At 39.0% G+C, this 22,873-nt stretch overlaps 1 protein-coding gene across 1 annotated transcript in view; it reads left to right on the forward strand.

The window, feature by feature from the left end:
- Positions 1–18,836, forward strand: part of grid1a (glutamate receptor, ionotropic, delta 1a) — a 355,831-nt gene extending 336,995 nt beyond the window's left edge. Inside the window, exons 17-20 of the mRNA XM_042502252.2 lie at positions 7,748–7,943; positions 10,995–11,161; positions 13,183–13,423; positions 17,918–18,836. Of these exons, the coding sequence (XP_042358186.1) occupies positions 7,748–7,943; positions 10,995–11,161; positions 13,183–13,423; positions 17,918–18,355 (1,042 nt within the window). The 3' untranslated portion in view covers positions 18,356–18,836. The remainder of the gene's footprint in view (positions 1–7,747; positions 7,944–10,994; positions 11,162–13,182; positions 13,424–17,917) is intronic.
- Positions 18,837–22,873: the final 4,037 nt, after the last annotated feature.

A 22,873-nucleotide genomic window follows, 5' to 3' on the forward strand; every position in this document is an offset into this window, starting at 1 on the left:
TGTGAAATGCTCGAAGTGTAGAGCCCAGCTGCCACTAAGGCAAGCAGTGCTGCAACACCAGCAAGCTGAGGTGGAAAACTCACAGAAGAGTTCATTAAATTAAGGATCAGATTTTGATTGGCTTAAATTTTATTCTAAATATGTGGCATCGGCCCTCTCAAGTAATGTGTATCAGTGTGAAAAAAGGTATATTCTTAATTCACTGAAGTAACTGATACAGTATAATATATTTTATGAAAAAAGTATATAATTAGAAATGTTTCTCAAATTTTAAAATATGAACAAGCTTTAACACTTACAAGAGTATGCCACCATGTAAGCATTGCGGTCCCTTAACATTTTCAAATGGGAAATCTAAAAAGAAAGAAATCAAAATTTGTATAGGAGAACCAGAGATCTGTTTTTCATCTTTTTTTTTTTTTTTTTTTTAAATCTGGTGCCTACATTACCTACAATGCAGCCGAACTACTCTAACTTAAGTTGCAGAGTTTGGTGTACTATGCTACAAGTACCTAACGTAGCAGGCTATAGAGCTTTGGTTACTTCTACTCTCTTACTTCAGGCCAACAGATTTTTTTCTAATTTTCAAACATGTTGTCTTGAGCCCCAACTGATGCTGATTTACATCAATTCAACAGATTTCATGCAGCTCCCTCTGTGGCAACAAAAGGCTTTATACAACTTTTTCCACACTCGCAGTAGTACTCCAAAAAAACAAGGCAAATAGACTCTGATGTGTAAAATTGTGGTTCGGTTTTAAGCTTCTGCATGTTTTCATGTAATCATGTTGTGAAGCCTTGAAAGTATGTGTGTAGATCTCTTGAGGCATTTCTATTGTAGTAAGGTCAGTGTTCAGTGGAAACATGTAGGCATTTTTATCTCTGCCAGGTGTAAAAGGGGGCGCTCATGCATTTGATCGTGTGTGTGGGAGTGTATCTGTTTGTCCGTGGCTATTCTCACTAACTACTGGACCAGTCATCCTAATATTTTCTGTAAACATTTAGGACTGTATGCTCAAGGATCTCTTGTGGCTGCTGTGATGTACACTTGTTGAAAAACAAGTTTACAGAGTGTTTTATAACATGCTAAAACCTCTAAGCCATCCAGAAAAGGCCGAAAGTGATAAACAAAATCCTGTATCAAAAGCGCAGAGCAAAATGCATTTCTGGCTATCATCTCAGCTAAAAACAAGCCTTTTTCAGTCTGTTGCAGGCCATAGTTTGGCTTTTGTTGTAGCTAAAAAATGACAACCACGGAAAAGTTTGGTCATTTTAGAATCTGGAGGGCCTGAAGAATAATTCCATAACCACTATATGATCCACTAAAGTTAGGGACAACACAGTATGAATAAATCCCATTTTTTTGTTATTTCCACCACCATCTTGATTCTAAGGGAGCCTTGAGGGACAATTTCACTTGTTGCAGCTGCACAATGTGCATTCTTTAGAGCAGAGTTCAGCATCAAATGACCAGCCAAAACTTTGATTTGTGGATGGTATTTTGTCTTAACTTTATTTCTGGCTCTGGTTCTGGTAAAAAAAAAGAATGTGCAGGAAAGATTGTGGCCATTGGCTGATGAATATATTAAAACAATGTGAGAATAACACAAATCTAGTTTTGACATTTGTGTGTCAGCTCCATCTGGAATATGGAAGCTGCTTCAATCAGGTGCATTACTAACGGGCACGTTAAATGTAAAGATGTATAAGCAAAAAATATTCTTTTAAATTGTAGTTTCTGAATTACCTTCATTTTAAAATACATTATCTTAGTTTCACATGTATGAAATGTCCCAACATGATCACGTAAACATGCTGCCTAGCCAAATTATAGCGCATGATTATTAGAGGAATTGCCATTTCGGGTTGGGCCTGGGATCTCATCTTGACGGGTTAGGTCACATGTTTTGGTATCGGGGCAGCTACAGTAAATTTTTTAATTTTTTTAACTATAGGGTCAAATGCTGTAGCTCAAGCTGAAGGTTCATCTGAGTGCATCTCTCATCAGCTGCAGTTGGTGTTTGGTCTGTCTGCTTTTTCTGTAATTTTTTGACCCGCCGCCTAACAACTAGCCTGTCCTCAGTCCAAATGCTATTTGTCAGTGAATCCAATTTGGTGTGCCGTCTCTCCCCGAAGAATGGGTAGAGAGGCGTTTGATTGCATTGGGTCCGTCTTGTGTTGAACAAATAGCCACATGTGGACATGTGAGAGGGAGTGAATGCTAAGCAGCACACAGTTCACCTGTGAGGGGAGAACTCGTAGCCTGTGTGGGATTCACCTGCAGAAAATCTGAACAGATTTAAGGCAATAAAGCATGATTTGTACAGTATGTTCTTGCGAGATCAAATGTCCTGGAGGTGATAAACTCTTAAGCAAACCAAACTGTTTGAAAACTCTAAAAACATACTTTTATAGAAGAAAGTGAGAGCAGTACAGGGCCACGGCACCCTACAATATATTTTCTTAAAAAATAAATAACCTCTGTGCAGCTTTTCGTACTGCAAGAAGAAGAGCAAATTATTGCAATTCCTAATATTGTTAATTGGTTTCTTCAAACAGCATTTCACGCTATGGAAGCAGAGACCTTTTTTTTGTACTCCATTGCTTTCCTGACATGCACAAGACACTTCTTAAATTGCCCAGCATCAGGTCTTACTTAGCAGCAGCGTATTCAAATTAACTCTGCTGCTCCACTCCCCAAATACATAATATTTGTAAGTGAATTCGCTGCTAAATGTATGTAAATGTAAAACTTGCTGTGGACACATTTGCAGACAATCTTTGTGACCCTGACTGTAATTTGCCAGTAGGTTTAGTAAATCTGCCCCCTAATGTCTAAATTGAGACAGTTACCAAAGAGAGGGCAAAGCGTGGGAAAGTGATTTCTTCTTTTTATTATAAAGACAGATAGCACCTCAGATCTAACAAAGAAACTGGGCACTCTTTTTAAACTTCTGTGGTTCTAAACTACCTGACCACTTAATGCTGTTACAAGATCCTTAAAGAGACGGTGGGTTTTACCATTACCCACAATCAAAGTGGGCATGTCTGGCAGAGCAATGATTGATTTCCTGTTTTGAAATCGATGTTTATCAAACAATGAAACAGCTGTAATTTACCACAAAGCACTGGGTGGAAAACCCTGTATTAGACGTTAGTTGAGCCCTATCATTTCCACAGACACCCCTAAAGGTCAGGAAAAATGAAAATTTTACTAGCTACCGTCAGATATGGAATTAATGTCCTTAGAGGACGGTGACTGAAAATTTAAATGTGTATATATATATATATATATATATATATATATATATATATATATATATGTGTATATATAGTGTTTGATAAAGGGCCAGTTCTGCTCTTCTTACTTTCTTATTGTGCTGGGGAATGTACGAGGGAGGTAAACAGGTTATGCAGGTAATCAGGTCATTGGAGAACATGTGTGGGTCAGAGTACACTTACAGAGAGATGAGCTTTCTTTCACAGGACAAAGGTGTCTGTGTTTTACAAATAGTCAAATGTTTGCCAGCAATAACAGACATATTAATACCTCTGCAGGCTGCAGATAAGTTTCAGTTTTAGTCAGACTTCGGGAGGAATCTGTTTAAATACACATTGCTCTGTAATCATCTCTCCTTCATCAAGCCGCTCAGCTGTTGCTCTCCCTGTCTGCAGTTTTCTGTCATGCATATGTGAACTTGTAAAGGGCAAATTAGAAAACTGGTTTCCTGTATACATGGCAGAGAAATCAGTGGTCTCCAGGGGAAATCTACCTGGGGAAATCAGGTCTCTTTAATCCCCTATGACCGATTACAGAAACCAGGTTTCTCGTTTACTGGAGAAAGCAGACTCTAAGACAGTTAATTATTGCATGTAAATGAACAGACTGCAGTTTGGCTTGGGAAAGGGAAGTTACGGGGCCTACAAAAACAGGTCCTTGCTGCTTTGGAGTCATTGTGGTTGAGGTGGAAAGGCTTTTCTGTCTAAATCAAAATTATAGTAGCGAAAGAATTATCACAATTGCTGTATTACAATGGATGTTTTCCATCTCCAGGCTCCCTTACTGCTCAGTTCTAGGTTCCATACGTGTCTATATGTGTCTCTTTTTATGTAGATGATAACCTAAGTCTTGGTAATCTACTATGCAGCCTCATCGAAGGGGGTTAATACTAACAAATTTGCAAATCTGAAATTTCTTCCCTGCTTTGTAAATGTTTGTCAGAAAAGCATCAGCAATTTTGTCCTCCAGCATAAATCCAATGTCCAATCCTTGAAAAGATTCTGACAGATATGGCTTGAATTTTAAAAATCAAACAGAGTGCAGGTGCAGTCTGGCTATGTTCATTTTAAAAATACCAAAAGTTGTTTTTTTCTTTTATTTCTTTGTTATTTTTGTTATCAATGTTCTTTCCTTTACAAGTTAGTTGCTGTACAGATAAAATATATAAGACACTTACCTACTACCTGTAGTATATACAGACTATACACTTGTGCTGGGAACAGGATTGGGCTGTTTCACAGTAATACTTTACACTAAGGTATATTTAGAAATCCCAAAGGTATGTTTTTTCAATACCATTATAAATACAGGTGGTCCTCCTTCTGTTAAACTCATTGTATGTAGTGCACAGCATGCACCACCAGAGCTGAGTCTCCGGTCTCCATCTAACTTGGAGAATTAATGATTTATTTGAATCAAAATGTAGCTGCTGGGCCCACAGTAGACAGTGGATTTACTAATTAGATTGCAAGCAAGAGTATCCCAAACTATTTGGGGGAGTTTTATTTTGTTTCTGTCAAGTTTGAATGAAGTTAAAGTTACCACACGTCAACTGTCATATACCATATACACTGGATATATTTATAAGATATGAAGATGAAAAAATGGATACCTCCCAAGCCTACTGGGAACAATTAACAACTTGGTCTGAAAATAGTAGGTGACTTAATTAGCATTTGCATATTATTTTGCATGTCTTTTTCCCTTTTTGTTTGCTCTTTCTGTAAATAAGCCTTTATAAACACCTACGCCTTAGGGACACAGAGGTGAAACTGTGTTTTCTTTTCTTCCACACTGCAATGTAAGACTATTACATGTTTTTCTCTTGAGTGAGTGTGAGAAGCAAAAAAGAGAAAAAGTTGGATTAGTTTCATAACTTGTTTTGTCCTCCAGGATATGGCATGGATTAATACTAATTAAGTGAACTCTCTGACTGAACTCTTTTGTTTTTGTTTTTAATGTCGCCTTAATTGTTGCTGCCATGGCCAATTTCTCATTTATAAAGCTAAATATAACCAAGATCGACTGTGTGCCATTAAGTGCCTTTGATTCCAACAAGAACAACAACACCTTTTTCACCAATTAGTGGCACACACATAAAAAGAGAAGAATACTCTTTACAAACTACTCTGTAGATGTGCATGCCAGAGAGGGAGAAATAATACAGCTGGTATTGTGCTTCTTTCAGTCTTGGTTCAGCCATTATAGCTAATGGACAGAGGGCTGGGTTGGACTTCTCTGTATTGATCGCGAATTCAAGTGTGTTTGCTTTAAAAGAGAAAAGGCAAACAAGGAAAACATGGGTGACAGATGTCCTCAGTGCATTTACAGTATTTATTTTAATAGATGTTGCCTGATATTATCACTTGTTGGTGGTTTACATTTACTGTATCTTTAATTTTTAAAATGTGCCATTTGTCTATTGTTTTTCATATTTTTCCACACAATACAGGGGCTTTCATCTCTTTTATCAATTCTATTACTCCAGCTGGTGGATATAAATATTTATCATCTCTATTTATCACAATATATAGTTCAACATGTGTAGGCTCTTTTGTAGTTGCATAAAAGTAAGCTGTTGGAATAAGTTAAAGCAGAATATTTTACACAGAGCAGTAAAGCTTGCAGTTAAATCTGACAGAATAAACTGGAGAGCATGCAAATATCTAATCAGTTGTTTTTTTCTCGCTTTCTTTCCCCCCCTCCAACAACCATTACTACACCATATACTGTAAGCTTCTAATTAAATGGTTGAATTAGTCCAACATCATTATCTTGAGATAAGCTATTCGATTCTCTCACTTTTAGGGAATTGGTGAGAAGACAATCTTAGCTGCACAAACATTTTGGTGCTACTCTAATATGTTGATTTTCTGACGAAATGCACAGAGCAGCATGTCAAACATATCAACATAATACCAGTTAAGGAAGTAGGTAATCTTCTGCGTAGATTGCCATTAAAATTACATCGGAAGCAAACTCTAATTACAACCACACAGGCATTTAGCAAATGTGATGCTGTACAAAACCGGCAATAATCTCCACATTTAAAATACAGCTGCTCATTTCTTATTGCCCACATAGCGTCTGCGTAATAAGCATTTCAATTAGGAAAGACTAGTTTTCAGATACAAAGTATTGTTCATAAAAAAATAGATTAGAGTTGGGTGCAGACTCTATTAGGTAACAAAAGCCCAATCATTGGGATGAACCCCACAGTCAGTCTGCAACTTAACCTTCCAACCTGGTCATCATTACTCTGAATCTGGTAGAGAAGGGGAAAGCACTGACATCAGAATAGCAAGCAGCATGCAGCAGGTGCAGCTACTTTGGTTGATAAAGAACACGCTGATTAGTGCTCCAATGTGCATGAGAGACAGAGGCTGTAGTTGGATTGGATGGAATGAATCAGGAGGAAGTTAAAACTTCAATTTTAAATTTACAGAGGGAAATCTGTAAATGAATTGGTACAAGACAGGCTTAGTCGGAGTAATGAATGAAGGAGCAGAGGAGTGTTGGTAACAGTGGGAATAGTCTTTTGTGGTTATTCTGATACTGACAGCAGTGGGGTACCAAGGTCAGAAATTTTCAAACCCTCACTAGATTAGGGACAGAAAGTCCTAGGGATGGGAGTCACCAAAAGGCACAATAATACAAATAATCACAATACTCAAGTAACTTTACAATATTATTGCAATTTTAAACATGTTGCAATACTGTAAGTATTGGAATAACATATATTACTGTATGTATGCCTTTGATGATATAAAGTTATGCAGTTGAAGATGTTATTAATTAGTAATGTAATATGAAAAGAATTTAGGCTTCTTGTTGTGACATTTGCTATGGATCTTTGAGTGAGATTATTAGCAGTAAAGGTTGACAATTTAACTGTTGAATTATCAAAAATTTGTATGTGCATGTGTTCTGACTTAACCAAAGTGTTTACTGAGTCAGTGATTTTTCACAGCATGGTGAGAAAAATAAGATATTGTTTATATTATACAACCTGACATATTGTTAACAGTAACAGCTTTGCTGGCAGCAAACATATACAACAGCCTGTGCATGTGGAAAAATAATGGTATGAGACAGTAACACTATTAAAAAAACAAATACTATACTTCTGCTGATCCAAATGAATGAATGAAACAATATCCCTCCTTTCAAAAATTAAAACACTGGATTGGATCCTGATGGACTATGAAATAGATTCGTCCAAGAAAAACAGCTGATACACACAAAACATGAGTGATTTTTTTAAAACTCACTCTCACTTTCTTTATGCAGTAACTTCTACAAAAGCAATATGTCCAACAGATAGTCATGAAATTGAAATTCCCTGCGTGACTCAAACTGAAAAATGCTCCTAAAAAGATGCATTTCCGTTTTGATTTTTTCCCCTTGTTTTTACATTACAGCCCTCTATCAAATCTAAACTGATTCACTGATGTGACCCTGACTGTAGGTCGTTCCAGGACCTGTCCAAGCAGGTGGACCTTGCTTACGGAACAGTGAGGGACTCTGCAGTGTACGAGTATTTCCAGGCCAAAGGGACCAACCCGCTGGAGCAGGACAGCACATATGCTGAGCTCTGGAAGACCATCAACAAGAACAACGCCTTTGAAAACTCTGTCTCCAGCCCATCAGAGGGAATCAAGAAGGTGAGTATTTATTGTGGTATTTATGAAAGAAATGTTGTCAGGACACTTTTAACTCATATCGCCATATTCTGCTAACTTTAAATTCTACGTTCTGGTGAAATGTGAAATACTTGGCCACATTTTCCAAACAAATAGAGGGAAGAATTTCAGTTCTTCCAAACCTCTTCAGCAAACTGCTAAAATTCTGAGAGCTAGTCAAAATAATAATTATCTTACAATCCTAAAGTGTGGCGCCAGCCTACAGTTTACGATATAGCTTGCTTAGCTCCATTTTAGCAAGTCCATAGTAGCAAGAAAACAGCCACATCAAAACCATGTATTGACACCATTTGGAGCTTGTTTTTCAGTATAGGTTTTGTTTTCATTAGTTGCAAGATATGTTTAGCTATAGCCAACACTAGAAGTAGCCTACTAGTAGGAATGTTGCAATTACGATTCTAAATTGAAAAACAATCAAAATGAACTTTCAATTTGGGTCAGCACAATCAAAAGCAGGATAGGCTATTTCCACCAAATAAATTATGTTAATTTGACCATATGGCCTAAATGTGGTACATTCCCAAAGAACAATGGCGGTTTTATCACACAGTACCTTGTGGCGTAGAATTTGAAAATGTAAATGACCGTTTTTGGGCATAAAACCCGCAGTCATTTGATCTTTACGAATCAAGATTGGATAGTCAAACAATGGCATAGCCTTCAGTGCTGAAAAAAATGTTTGAAACAAAAATTAAAATCATCCATATAAACTCAAATTGAATCTTGGATTTGGAGTGTCGTGACAGCCCGGCTTATTAGTATAAAACAAACATTGCAAGTTCAGCATCAAAACTCAACTCTCAACTCTCTAAGAGCTCGCTCCAGCACTGGAAAGCCACACAAATGTTTTGTTGTTTTACTTCATTTTGTATCAGTTATTTTCTTTGCCACTGAACCTAGTTTCTTGCTGGGAGCAGGTGGTTGGGATGGTGATACAGATTGCTTGCCAAGAGTTTCAGCCATCTTTGTGCTAATTGTGCCACTAACCAGGGGACGAATTAAAGTTTCGTTGGATAGCAAAGGAATGGCTCACTTTACTCTGCCCTACTCTGACATTTTTACCCTAACCAATCTAACCAACAAAGGCAAGGCGTTATAGCCAATCACAGGGAGTGGGGCAGGTCATTCCTCCGCTATCCTAGAATTTATAAATTTGCAACCAGTGGCTGTACCTTCACCATGATTGACAAGCCTTGGGGCAGCTCTACTTCGTCATCCTCTCATGTTGGACTGAAGGCAAACTGGATGCTACAGTGACTCACAAACACCTCTCGAGGTACAAGTGGTATTACTACACAGAAGAGGGTGGACTTGTTAGCACGCTCATTTCAGTAGATATTCTCTGCAACACAACACAGACGTCTTAACTGTTACTTCTTCATATTCTGCTGAGTACATTTTTTTAATGTTTTGAACTAAAATTCTGACCATATCTTACACATTGCACCTTTAACAGCAGCATTTGGCTATGCAATATAAAAGGTCAGAATTAATCAAATCAGCAGTTTATTAGTTGTTAAATATTTTTTTAAATAATTTTGGTTCAAACCTATTCATTAAAATAGGTATTTAAGTTAACAGCAATGAAAGGATTGTGCTGCCTTCCAGAAACTAAACTCTCTTAAATAAATTATCTAAAAATATAATATAATTATATCTTCGGCACAGACAGAAATGAATACTGCGAAACATGAGCTCAGCCTTGAAGATAATTAAATGTAGCTTTTCAGTGTTACACTACCAGGTAGGAACTGTGAGACTGTTAAATAATTACCGTCCCTGATTCACAGAGGTATGTGAGTAAAGTGATATTTTTAATCTATTGAAATGAGAGGGATTTTAATTATTCTGGAAAACTCTGCGGCTACTGAATTAATATTTCATGAATTCTCTCTTCTCTCTATCTTCCTTTAACACATAAACACACAGAGACTTACAAACACCAGATTGAAGAATAATCCATAATTAAACAAATTACAGAGTCTAGATAGATGCACTTGTCGATGCTTTATTCGAGCAGCCAATTGCATTCAGTGTAGTTGCGCCAGTTTGCTTAGCACAGATACATACATCAATGAAAACTCTTTTTTTAGTTTTAAATCCAACTTCAAACATATTTGATGAGAGGAAGCCATTTTATTCAGTTACTGAATTACCACGAGCTTCTCAGAGCCCAAAAACTACTGCATGGGCCTCATTCTGACTTCAGTTTTATAGTTTGATGGTAATGTGATTTTTTTTCTAGTATGTGTTTATTTATTAAAGCTGAGTGAACTTGAGAGCCCTATCTAGTCCTAATGAGATGTGAGGTGAAAAGGCTGCTCAGCTGTATTTGTTGAGAGCAGTTCTACTCTGGAAGACGTAGAATGTAGGGATACCACAGGGAAGAAAGCCAGAGAAGTGTGAACCAAAAAAACACACACAAAAAAAAAGTCCAGAAGGATTTCAGACAGATTTTCAGCTGTGGTTGTTCTACATAGTCGCTACAGTGTGTGCTTGAGGCTACAGCACATGATCGTGTGTGAGAAATGCAAAGCTGGAAAAAAAAGGGATGCAACTATTTTCACAATCTTTGTAAGAAACCAAATATTGTGCTGTTTAAGTTTAGCCCAAATGAATGAACAAAATGTTTTTGTTAATTTCTGTGGAAATATTTAGCTCAACTGTTTGCTCTACTTATTGCTTTTTCCAAGTTAAAAGTCTTCCCACCTACACAGGGACATGTGTTAAAGGAGTAAAAATTCAAGGAAAACCTGACAAAAGAATGAAATGAGAGGGAAAAAGTTCACAAATGGGTAGATTTAACCGTGAAGATCAAAGAAAGGACAATTGATTTTTTTTCTTTTTTTTCAGAAAACAGAAATACATTTCTCTTTTGGCTGTCTCTATGGTACAATGTATTGAGGGAACTAAAACTCCTGCTTACAAAGAGTATCTCAGCTAAGCTAGTTTTGCTTTAACATGTCAGCCATGTATCTATACTTTGTACTTGTCTTTTGCGGAACTATACAGGCGAAGCGAGAGTCATATGCCTTTCTGTGGGACATGGCAGTGGTAGAGTATGCTGCTCTGACAGACGACGACTGCACTCTGACTGTAGCAGGAAACAGCATGAGCACCAGAGGCTACGGCATGGCCCTGCAGCACGGCAGTCCTTACAGAGACCTCTTCTCTCAGAAGTATGTATATTGGTTTACTTGTTAAACTGTGTATTGATTTATTTCATTGTGCAGCATTAACTGTAGCCAAGCAGTAATGGAATCAACCAATAATTTCTGATGCTGGTATCATTTAGCCTATAAATCATTTTACAATAATTGAAAAAACAAACAAACTACACACTACACACTACACTAGTTTCATGCGTTTGGGAACATATTTTTGCTAAGGGGTGCTGCACAGTGAAAAAAAAATGCCCATGACTACATATGAGTATATGCTTGGTCAAATGCTCAGATGTACTTAAATCCATTGTTCCGTCAGTCCAAAGAATGTTGCTCTGTCGCCTCAGACTTAATTTCTCTCTGGACGGCATCTGCCAGAATTTCTAATACTTAATTTTGAATGGTGTTGGACATCCAGGTGTCTGCTAACCGAAGCTATTCATGTTCCCTGGCCAGATCTTAATATTACATGCACTCGTATGCCTCATTAGCTGCAACAAAATTTCATCCCAATGGCTTTGCTTCCACAGTGGAAGACCCTTGCAGCTCCAAAACAACTGTCCTGGCAATTTTCTGGTCTTGCTCAACCTGTCCATGCTATTGTTAAGCTCCTGCTACTGCAAATTTCTCCCTAAATTTAGCTTTGGAAGTAAAAAAGAAAGTAAGAGCAAGAAATCCCTTATTGCACCGGAAAAACACAAGTGCACATAGCTATTCAAAGAATAGCAGGTCAAAGTTGAACCAGAAGGTGGGTATGCTCTTGACAAAGCACAATTTGGGTTATAAGTTTACTTTTTGCCTTTGTTTTTACTTCCAAATAAGTTTAACTAACCCCATATTCTCAGTTTTTTGCCTTGCTGGAGCTATTTTTAGTGATGTCTCTAGATCCCAACAATTACTTTGGTGGGTACAATGCTTTCATAACCGACAACACAGATGGCCAGAGCTATGAAAATAAAACCCATGCTGTAATAAACTGTAGTTTCCATTATAATGTTAACTGAAGTCTAGATACAATGAAACCTGAATGTTTCTCATCACAGTGGATCTTGGAGATGCACACTGTGAAGTACATATTTCAGATTTTCCACCCACATTTTTCGGTTAATCTGTTTTTCTCCCCAGACACAAGACTGCTCCAATCTTGTGTCTGCTGCTCCAAACATTTTCACTACAGTTTTACAAGATTGATAGAAATTAATTTCAAATCCGGCCAGCAAACTCCTCTTTGTAAAATATAAATTCAGGACCTACCCTATGTTAAATGGGAGGATTGATCACCCTGTAAACTGCAAACAGTGCCTCTGTGAAACATCTTAAATGGATATTTTAAGTTTCATGAGCATAAATGTGTATAAATGTCAAAACAGTACAAAACAAGCTTGTGCACAAACACACGTGCACCAGTCACTGCTGAAGAGGCTGAATAATGACTGTGCAGAAAGCTTACCGCTCCAATGGGACAGATTCAGTGTCTGCCTCAGTTTGTACTCAGCCATCATCATTCTCCACCACAACATCCAGCCATTCCTTTCTGTGCGTTAACTAATGGGCTGACTGCAGTATTTGATCATCTCTGTTTCTACGCTTATACAACTTGATATGAAACCAATTAATCATGAAACTGCGATTGTTTTTCTTTGCCTTGTTCGCATAGAGCTGGTCTATGAGCTTGTGTAAGCACTCAGAAATTGTTTCAACAATGCATCAGTATCACGTCTTACAATCTGCTGTTGTGTAAACTGCAGCTTTAAATAGCACTACACTCACTGTGGGTCTTTAGTGACCTAACAATCAATGCTAATGCAGTACATTAACAGCTACACAGTAATATCATGTAATCATAGTCATTCAGAGCAGTTATATTGATTTGCTCATTGTTTCTCTTTGAAAATTACATTTAATTTGCCATTCTCTACTCTACTGCCTTCACCATTTGATTAGCCAACATTAAACATGTCTACATCAAAGCTATCGTAGGATTTTTCCAGTGCCTGTGAAACCCTGCACCTCCTTAAAGTCTTTCTTCTCCACAGGATATTGGAACTTCAGGAAAAAGGCGATCTAGACATCCTAAAGCAGAAATGGTGGCCGAGGAAAGGCCGCTGTGACCTGCAGAGCCATGCAGACGCCCAGCCGGAGGGAAGGGCGCTGCGTCTCCACAGCTTTGCCGGCGTTTTCTGCATCCTGGCCGCAGGGCTGCTGCTGGCCCTCCTGGTGGCTGCACTGGAGACCTGGTGGAACAGCAACCACTGCCGGAGAGAGCAGCCCAAAGAGGTGACCACTGACATCTCGTCGGGCCAGGGCCCAGTCCCGAGCCTGCTAACCCAGAACCGGGCCATGGTGGCCACCACGGGTCCCCCTGCCCCACCAAGGCCCCGGTCGAGACCCAGACCCCCGGGCCCCCCGGTCCTGCCCAGAGATGCCACTGCCACACTCTACTTTATGGATCCAGCAGGCGCTGACGCCAGCCCCGATTTAGTAGAGCTGCAGTACACCCAGTTATAATAGGTGTGCCCCTGATGATAGTCCAGACATCATGTGATCAATCTACTCATTCCTTCTCATGTTGGGAGAGAGGTTGGGGTGCTTTGTTAGGGACTTCTGAGGCTTCTCTCTCAAACAAACTCGCTGTGATTCTCTCATACTGACACATAAAAGCAATAATTGCCTAAACTTTGGCCCGAACAAACCCAAAATCTCAGTCTCTGGTGCTCATGTGAGAGAACCGCAGCTGAAGTGATAGCAGTAAATATAATGTTGAAATGTAAATTCAAAACCACGTACTGAAATTGTACTTCTGAGTCGATAAGTGCTTCAGTTGTACAATAGCTCTCTTTAGCTAATCCATTCAAGTCTTAATGCTTTAGAGCTCTGACTTCATCTCGCTGCTGTCGACTGGGCAGCCCCTCTGCATGAGGCGTCCAGACAACTAAGGCTTGACATGGATCCCTAAACTAAAGTGTGAGCAAAAGCAGATAGTACAGAATCTGAGCCTTGACCTGCCTGTTTGACTTGACAGCCCAACAATCCAATAAAAACCACTGGCTGAGGACACCCATTAAAGACCCAGTCCTGTCTTGAAAAGACAGTAAACCAAACTCCACCCCTGCTGGATTTTGGGGCATATGAGAGTTTGACTTACTGCTGTTGATTTCTGTTCCTGTCTTTGTGTGCAGCTGCTCTCATAATAACCACATACTGCTGTCATGTGAGATTCACGACAGACAAACATCGCTGTTATTACATATAGAACATAAGATATTTTTTATGTTTTGTTTGAGTATAGTTGTGGTCATGTGCTCCATTATTTTGTTTTTAGACTTGACTGGAAGGGATTTTCCACCAAAAATATAAACTTTGAGCTTCAAACACTTACCCTTTGTGGGCTTGAAATGTGACTGTCGAAAGTTTGTAGTTATTTACATGGTGGGAGGTTTTCACAGCAGGAAAAGCCTGCACAGAAATTTGTCAAAACACATAATACCATTGTCTTTATCTTATTATGTCTTCTCAGTAATGCAAAAATAATGAGTCATTTAATAGTTCATTAAAAACAACATAACTTTAAGTAAATTAAAGCAGAAACAAGTAGTTTCACACAAAACAATTTACCAACCATTTTTATATTCAGGTGAGGGCTGCTTTTTGTTTTTTACAGTTGTAAATTGAATTGTTGTTTTTGCTTTTGGACCATTTATTGGATAAAATAAGACATCTAAACTTGTGATGTGAATTTTTTCTCTCATTTATTAAGCAAAATGAACTGGGACAAGCTTTTAAAATCTAACAAGTTGCTGCTTTTCTCAGTTTTATATCACTGTTGAATAGCTTTACATTTTTGACAGTTTGGATTGGACAAACACAAGTAATTTGAGGATGACATCATAGCATTGAGCGTTACAGTCATGAATTCAAGCTGACGACAGCAATTGTTCCTAACATTGTAAACTTTTCACAGCTACCTTTCAAGCCTGCACAAGTGTTTGATATCAAGATTTGGGTGGAGTATCACTTCTAATATTACCAAGCCTCACCAGCACCATGACAGCAAAAACATACAGTATGTGGACATTATGACAGCCATTTCTAACAAAACCTACTGCATACCTGTGCACATCAGCCATTTAAATGAATAGTTCGACTTTCTGGGAAAAAAGCCTTATTTACTTTCTTGCCAGGAGTTAGATGAGGAGATTGACACCACTCTCATATCTGTCCTTTAAATAAGAAGCTAAAGGATAGTACGCTTATCACTTGCTGAACATTGGGCCTCATGAAGCAACTTTCTCTCTAATATCTCCTATATTTTCTCTTAAGAGGAAAAACCAGAGACCATCTTGCGATAGGATCACACCTGCCACAATACAGCAATCCAGGAGTCAAAGAGAATGTCAGCAAGCGGTGTAAAGTGGGAGGGCCAACGGCCCCTTCCCTACTTCCTCTCCCCTTTTATCGGCCCCGCTGCTCCAACCACACTCATCTTCAAACTCACCCTTTGATCTCAACGTTTTGTGAGCCAGTGGCATATCGTTAAGAAGCCAACGGCCCCTCCTCACTCCCCCACTTTTCCAGCCCCCCTTACGCAGACTATTTCCATTTTTTAACTCAAGCCTTCAGACAAACAGACATATGAAGACCTGCCAAAATACTCAAAACAGCTTCTGTGGTAGTTCACGCTACAACAGGTGTCATAAGGACCACATTTTTCCATGTTGACACACAGTCAGACTTACAGGGTGAAAACAATACTCGCCGTGGTGCATACTGCAACTTAAAACAGCTACTTCAAGCCCCCTTACCAGGACCAAACTATCTTCAAACTCAGCCTTTATTGTAATCTCAACTACACACTTGTAAAGTTTCATTACTGCATCTTGCACAGCTGTGATGCAATCACATTGATAAAATCTATCTACAGACAGACAAATAAACACCTTGCAAACTACTCAAACGGCTTTTCTGGTGGTTCCCACTACAACAGTTCTCACCAGGATCAAAATAAAATATTTCAGTTTTTTTCAGAAACATATTGTAGTGTATTGTTTTGATTTAAAACAAGAGCATTTCCTCCAGGTGATGGCAGGTGCTGAGTTTTCAGCTTGACTGTTTTCAAAATGGCGTCCTTTCATCATCTCTAAAACATTTAATGGGAGAAACAGGAAATGCTGTTACAGAATTATGTGTCATATTTGTTCAGTGCTACCTAGTTTGACAGCTTAAGTTCACAAGCAATAACTGACATGATTGACAGCCACTTAAAGACTTGTCTGCTCTGATTGGTTGTTTACATTAGCTATAGTGCGCTACGAGGCAAGAGTGATCTGATTTTTTTTCCACAGATCATCGGTGTCATGTTTCTGTGGATATACTTACAATGTCAGCAAATATGACAAAAAATTACCAACTAGGGCACATGTATGTCGCAGTATAGATCTTTTCATCTACTTCTCAGAAAGAAAGCAAATAAAAGTGTTTCCCAAAATGTCAAACTATTCCTCTTATTACCTAAGTAGCAACTAATTGCAATTATATGTCAATGTCCGGATTCACAGGGGACCGTTTTGGTAATTTATCGTTGTCTATGATCTTTGGCAGGTGACTAAGGATTACGGTCTGGAAAGGGTTTCTGGTCCATTGACATATAATGACATAACAAGCGCTTCACCAGAAGGGAGGCGGCACATATGGACAGACAGAGAGAGAGACTGGGAGGAGGCCGAGGCTCTTGACACAGGTCAGGAGAGGCCTGATGTACTCTACTGTCATTGGCTGTGTCAGGGCAAAGGGGCGGGGCATGGGGCCGGGCAGGGGTAGATTGTAGTTGCTTCATCTGTCATCTCACCCCACGGTCTCTCCTTTTTGTTTGGCTTTTTTGTTTTGTCTGCCTTCAGTGTGGCTTGGCTTAAATGGGTGCATGATGATAGAATAAAATATGTCTGTGTGGAGGGCAGGGTGCAGCCAAATGTGTCTAATAAACAACCATGCACTCTTTATTTGGCTTCTCCCTGTCCTCCTTCATATGTTTCCTCATTGATGTATGTTTTTGGGGAAAAAATGAATATTTTAAAAGATTCTTCTCTATAATTTAGATTACTTCAATTAAGTGGCATTAACTACTTTGTCTTCATTTGGGTTTTATTGTTTCACAAAATCTGATTAATTGAAGTTGTGCGTTTATTGGAGCCTGTCTTGTTAACAGTAGATGCTCTTCATGCAAGAGTCGCCCACTGCAGATGTGTGGTCACCTAATTGTGGAGAAAATTTAAACACTTCTGCTTGAAGAGACATCTTCATTTAAGTTCATTTCAGAAGAGGAGACATTACCTTTTACGACCCCGTATTTAAGAATTAATGTTTAAAGGTAATGTCTCTCTCCATGTTGGCTGCCTGAAAAATTCCTGTATATCATTCATTTATATATTTGGTTTTCCTGTATGAAGCTTAATTAAGGCAGTGTATTTTTCAGCCTCCTTCAAACTCGTGTGAACTGAATAATAATAAGAGTAGACTGCAGTGCATGTGAACTGGTCTCAATGGTGATGATGAAACAACCATTGTAACCTGTCTTTCTCTGTCTTCGTTCACTCTCTATTTCCGTCCCATTCTTTCTTATAACCTCCTAACCCCTTTCACTGCACATTCATTTTCACTTTTATTCTTTATCACCCTCCACTTTAATTACATTCATGCTCTCCCTTCCATTAAAACCTCCATCCTTTCTCCTGGCCTCTTTTATTCCACATGCTCTCTATGTCTATCTATCATTAGGACAAAGAGGTGAACCTGGAACAGGTCCACCAGCGTTTGAACAGCCTCCTGGACGAGGACTTGGCCCACAAGCAGCTGCCAGGCCAGTCTATCGAGATCTCTGCCCTGGACATTGGCAGCATGCAGCCCAGCCAGTCCCTGGAGGCCTTGTCTGCTCGGGATTACCCAGCCCATCGGGGGCCGCCGCGGCTCTCTGTGACCACCTTCCTGCAGGAGGGACATGGGGCAGGAAGGACACTGGGCGCGGCCGCTGGCAGGACCTTGCCCCTGCCCCTCAGCAGTGCCACCATGCCCTCAATCCGCTGCAAACACAGGGCGCCCAATGGGGGGCTCTTCCGTCAGAGCCCAGTCAAGACACCCATGCCAATGTCCTACCAACCAGTGCCAGGAGGACCCATCCCAGAAGCCAGTGAGCCCAGCCACGGGACATCCATCTGAGCACACCGAACATTCACAGACACTCAAGCTCAAACAAGATAGTGGAGAGCTGAACAGAGTGCCAGCAGCGTGAAGATATATAAATAAAACACTAAAAAAGGGTTTTTATTACCAGTGATGACAAGTCAGTGGGACGACACGTGACAAGACACAGAGACTATAATGTACATATTTGTAAGTACAAAGACAGAGAGAAGCAACATTAAAAAGAGTATTTTGAATATTCTCAACAGTTGAGTTTAAAAAACATAAAAGTATTAAAAAAATGACTGTTTGAATGGCTTTGTAAATTTTGTTCTAAATCAATAAAGGTGACAATTCCTTGTGGTTGTTTTCTAAGTGCCAAGTTCAAAGATGTTTTCTTTCAGATCAACATTAACTGAATGTACTGTGAGAATTCATGCTAAAAAGACATTTCACACTTAAAAAGACATTGGAAGAATTGATTTGTTTCATATGAAAAAATAAAAAGTATAATACAAAAACAGAGACGTGTGCTTGAAACCATATTTAGAATATCAGTGCCATGCTGGTGTTGTGCATCTGTGACTCTGGGATCGCTGATAAAATTGTGTTTTAGACTACAATGGGTGATAATGAAAGCCTGAATTGGTTTTCACATTTTCCAGCACTTTGACTGTGCTCTAAATTAGACTGATTATTTTTATTTAAGAAAAAAAAGTCTGAACTTATATTTTAAACATTAGGGAAGAAAAATCATTTTTTTAGATTGAATTTGTAAAATACTGTTTGCAATCCACCAACTGTATGATGATGATATTTTTCCATTATTAGCAACCTACTGCATCTTCTACTTTTGCCTTTCAAAATTTCTCCTACTCAAAGATTTTCTGGACCATGTTCATTGCAAGAAGACATAGTTTTCTGTAAATGAATGCATTCTTGCAGCATGAATCATAATCTTATGTGTATCAGTATAAAACTGCATGTAAGAATCATCAGATTTTTAATTTGTTGGTCCATAATTTTAACTAGGCTTAAATCTCTATAAACACACATCTGTTGCAGAATCTGTAGGTGATGGGACAAGATTTTGGTATTGAAAGCATTCTGGTGTTTGTTTGTAGTTTGTGTAGTACTGACCAGTCACATTGGAGCAGCAGGTTAACAGTCCATATGGAGAGGACTACTAGTCAACGCTACATTTTCGACATCTAGTTTATGGCTAAACAAATTATAATATTTTATTTTCTCCATATCACCCAGCCCTACTATATATCACAACATACTGGCCTTTGCCCCCAGAGGCTTATCATCTTCAGACTAATACATAATAGGTTTCAAGATTGACTAGCCTTAAATGTTTAGCAGTTCTAGCCACAACTGGGTTTGGGATGTTCATTTCTATGGAAGCTGCTCATTGGCACATGAAGCAAAAACGGCTCTATAGAATACCTAGATCTTTGGCCCCTGAGGCGTGTGCACTTGAGACTTACGGCGACCAAGTGTGCACTTCACTAGCTTGAATGGCTGTCTAAAAAAAATGTTATCTTGCGGATCTTTTAGACTTTCCAAATGTTATCAAACTGGATGGCTTAAATCCAGATAGTGAAATGAGTTGTTTCACTGCGGTTTTTTCATGCTCACAAAATATTATCCACTGATTTACAGACGTCTCTCCCCCAATGTAAATGGGGGTAAAAGTTTTTCTCGTCTATCTGTGGCTACTATGTAAAATTTGCATCAGAGCCTGGTACACTTCCTGGGGGCTTGAATGTGAACGACTGAAACTCAGATCCCATATGTGACCTCAGCAACTCTGTAAGGGTTCATAACCACACAGAGTTTTAAGCCTGTGACTCCAGTTTGTTAGAGCTGAAGACACTGCTTGGATGGGAAGCGAAATGTCTTCAAGAACCTCAGGTAAGACCAGTTGCCTACAATACAACACCTAGAATTACCCCTAGATGACTGAGAATATTCACCACAATTGAATTAATACCAACCGATAATCTCATTTCATTGGTTTGCCCCTATGGGCCTCACTTGTGGTCTACCCTGGCACCACTACCAGCCCACATACAGTAAAAGGAAACAAAAAACCAACCACGTGGGGACTGAGGATAATTGCTCACATTGGAGCTTGCTTCACATCACCACCAGTCCAAGCAGATACACATGGGGCCTATATGAACAATGTGGAAGCCAGTGCCAGCCATAGCATGAGGGGCCTAGATGGGTAAGCAAACATTAGCCAAGCTGACTCAGATGAGTTGGCCACGCACCTCCATTGGCATCTGTGTGGGAGAGTTAGTAGGCACAGAATGGGTTTCTTGGTCAGTAACAGGTGTTATTGGGGATTCAGACTAAAAATTCATGTTAGTCTGAGGGTTGGGCAATCTCTTACCAAGCTTTATTTGCTCTAATCAGTCTTCAACAAAGAGCCTGAATCCTGTATAGTTAAACTAAGGAAACCTACAACAGCCGATGACATCTGCCCAGATGTTTTACCAATCATTCAGCTTTAACTCCAGTGCATAGGTCCAGAATTTAAACCAGACAAAAAAACTAAAAAAAGCCAGCAATAGAAAATCTCACATACTTGTGTAGAATGAATAGCTGTAACATTTACCAGTAATAGATACATTTGTCTATATATGGTGATTTAAATTTATGATCATATATTGCAGAATTTCCTCCAGCCAGTAAGTTTTTAACAATTGTAAAGCAATGTTCTTGACAAACAAAAGATTCATCCCGACACTTCTGTTGATTTCCCTGACCTGATGTGCACATAGAGCTCACTGCTGCTGTCTATTTATAACCTAGAAGATCTTTAGTTCAAATCCTACAGACTGCCACTGGAGATAATACCTAATCAAGCAAACCTCTGGCAAGTGCAACCCCAAGCCCCATTCAGGAAAAAAGCAGCCTTTTTAAGATATATTGAAAAAAATATATATATAGTGAGCTGAAAATGGCATTTTGGGCTGCCTATCTGGTTAATGTACATTTAAAATGGATTTCTTTTCATTGTCAGCACTGAGTACACACAACTGACAATGGCTACAAGCAAAATACCATCACTCAACAATCAGAGAAAGAGCAATACAATTAAATTGCAGTAACTGCAACTAAAGTGATGAGAACAGCTTATTTCGACCAGTTAGAGCATTTCAGTACATTCTCGGGGAAAGACGTGTAAAGTATGTAAGCCATTAACACATCAGCTATTCCATACAAGACATAAATTACACAATGACCAAAGGCAAGTACATTTTGATCGTGTTTAGTCTCTAAAATGTATTTCAAAGTAAGGTGGTAGGCATGTACCCTGAATTTGGCTGTTCAATACAAATGTTTTACTAATCGCTCCTTTTCTTCCTTCATATTGAGTTTGAACAAGATTTGGGATGACATTCAGGACAACAGGGGAGTTTACATCACATAATTAATAATTAATAAGCAAAGTTATCCCTCTGAGCTAATGCATGTTTACTACGCTACACTTAGATCGAAACTATGCAACTTTTTTTGTCAACACTAGATAGGGAAAAAACTTCAGCTCGATAATATGGGTAAAAATTAACCTATACAGATGCGTTTCAGCTAAAGAGCCATCATCATTTAGCTGAAACATGTCTCCTTTTGTTCACTTTTGCCCACATAAAAAAACTGAAATTTGCCGGTGTTCTGCTTGTTTTTCGATTCTCAGTTGTTTGAGATTTTTGGAGCCTTTTTCACTGTTGTTTGTCATCATTGTCACGACACTAAATATCAAACAAAAGCTAGAGGCTGTATCATATTAAATTGCAATGAGCTGTAAATTTACTATTTCTCAACAGAAGGCAGAAGATAATGTTATCTTGGAGCCTGACTGAGCAAAGCCTCTCTCCCACGAGGCTGCTGCCTCCGACTCATTCAGACTCACCCTTGGTCTGGATAAGAGTGAAGATTGTCACCCTGCAGCTAAATCTGGGGACGTACACATCACCAGAAGTACACATTCAACTTAAAGGAATCTCAGTCGACTGAGGGGTCTCAGACTGATGATTCGAATCTTTGATTTTCAGAAGGCAGCCCTATGAAGTGGTTTTATTATTTTCCACTTTAAATCTAAAATTACACCTATTCTTTTCACATATTACAGGTAACAGGTGGTTAAGAGCCAAAATTCTCCATCTTTACTAGTAGTAATATCAGGAACTTGAAAATAATCTCATCACTGACCTCGTGCAGCACTGAAACACTGGTGTTTTCACTGCAACAGGATTTCTTCAACTTCAAACTTCATCATTATTTAAGAGATCAGGTTCAACAAATCCACTCTGTCATTACTTATGCACGAGAAACAGATGTTGCCATCATCATCATCATCATCATCATCGTCATCCTCATTATCAATGGTACTCTGACTAAATGAGTCAGTGGGAGGTTTTGTGTTCGTGGAATTGCTGAATTCCTATTTCTTTCCTATGTACACCATCACTGCAGCCACTGACCCACACTGTTGGCCTAGCTCAGGTGTAGACTAACATCTGCCTCCTCTGATACACA

Source organism: Plectropomus leopardus, chromosome 13, assembly GCF_026936395.1.
Source record: "Plectropomus leopardus strain MGB_pleo_1.0 chromosome 13, ASM2693639v1, whole genome shotgun sequence".
In the NCBI taxonomy this organism is placed as follows: domain Eukaryota; kingdom Metazoa; phylum Chordata; class Actinopteri; order Perciformes; family Serranidae; genus Plectropomus; species Plectropomus leopardus.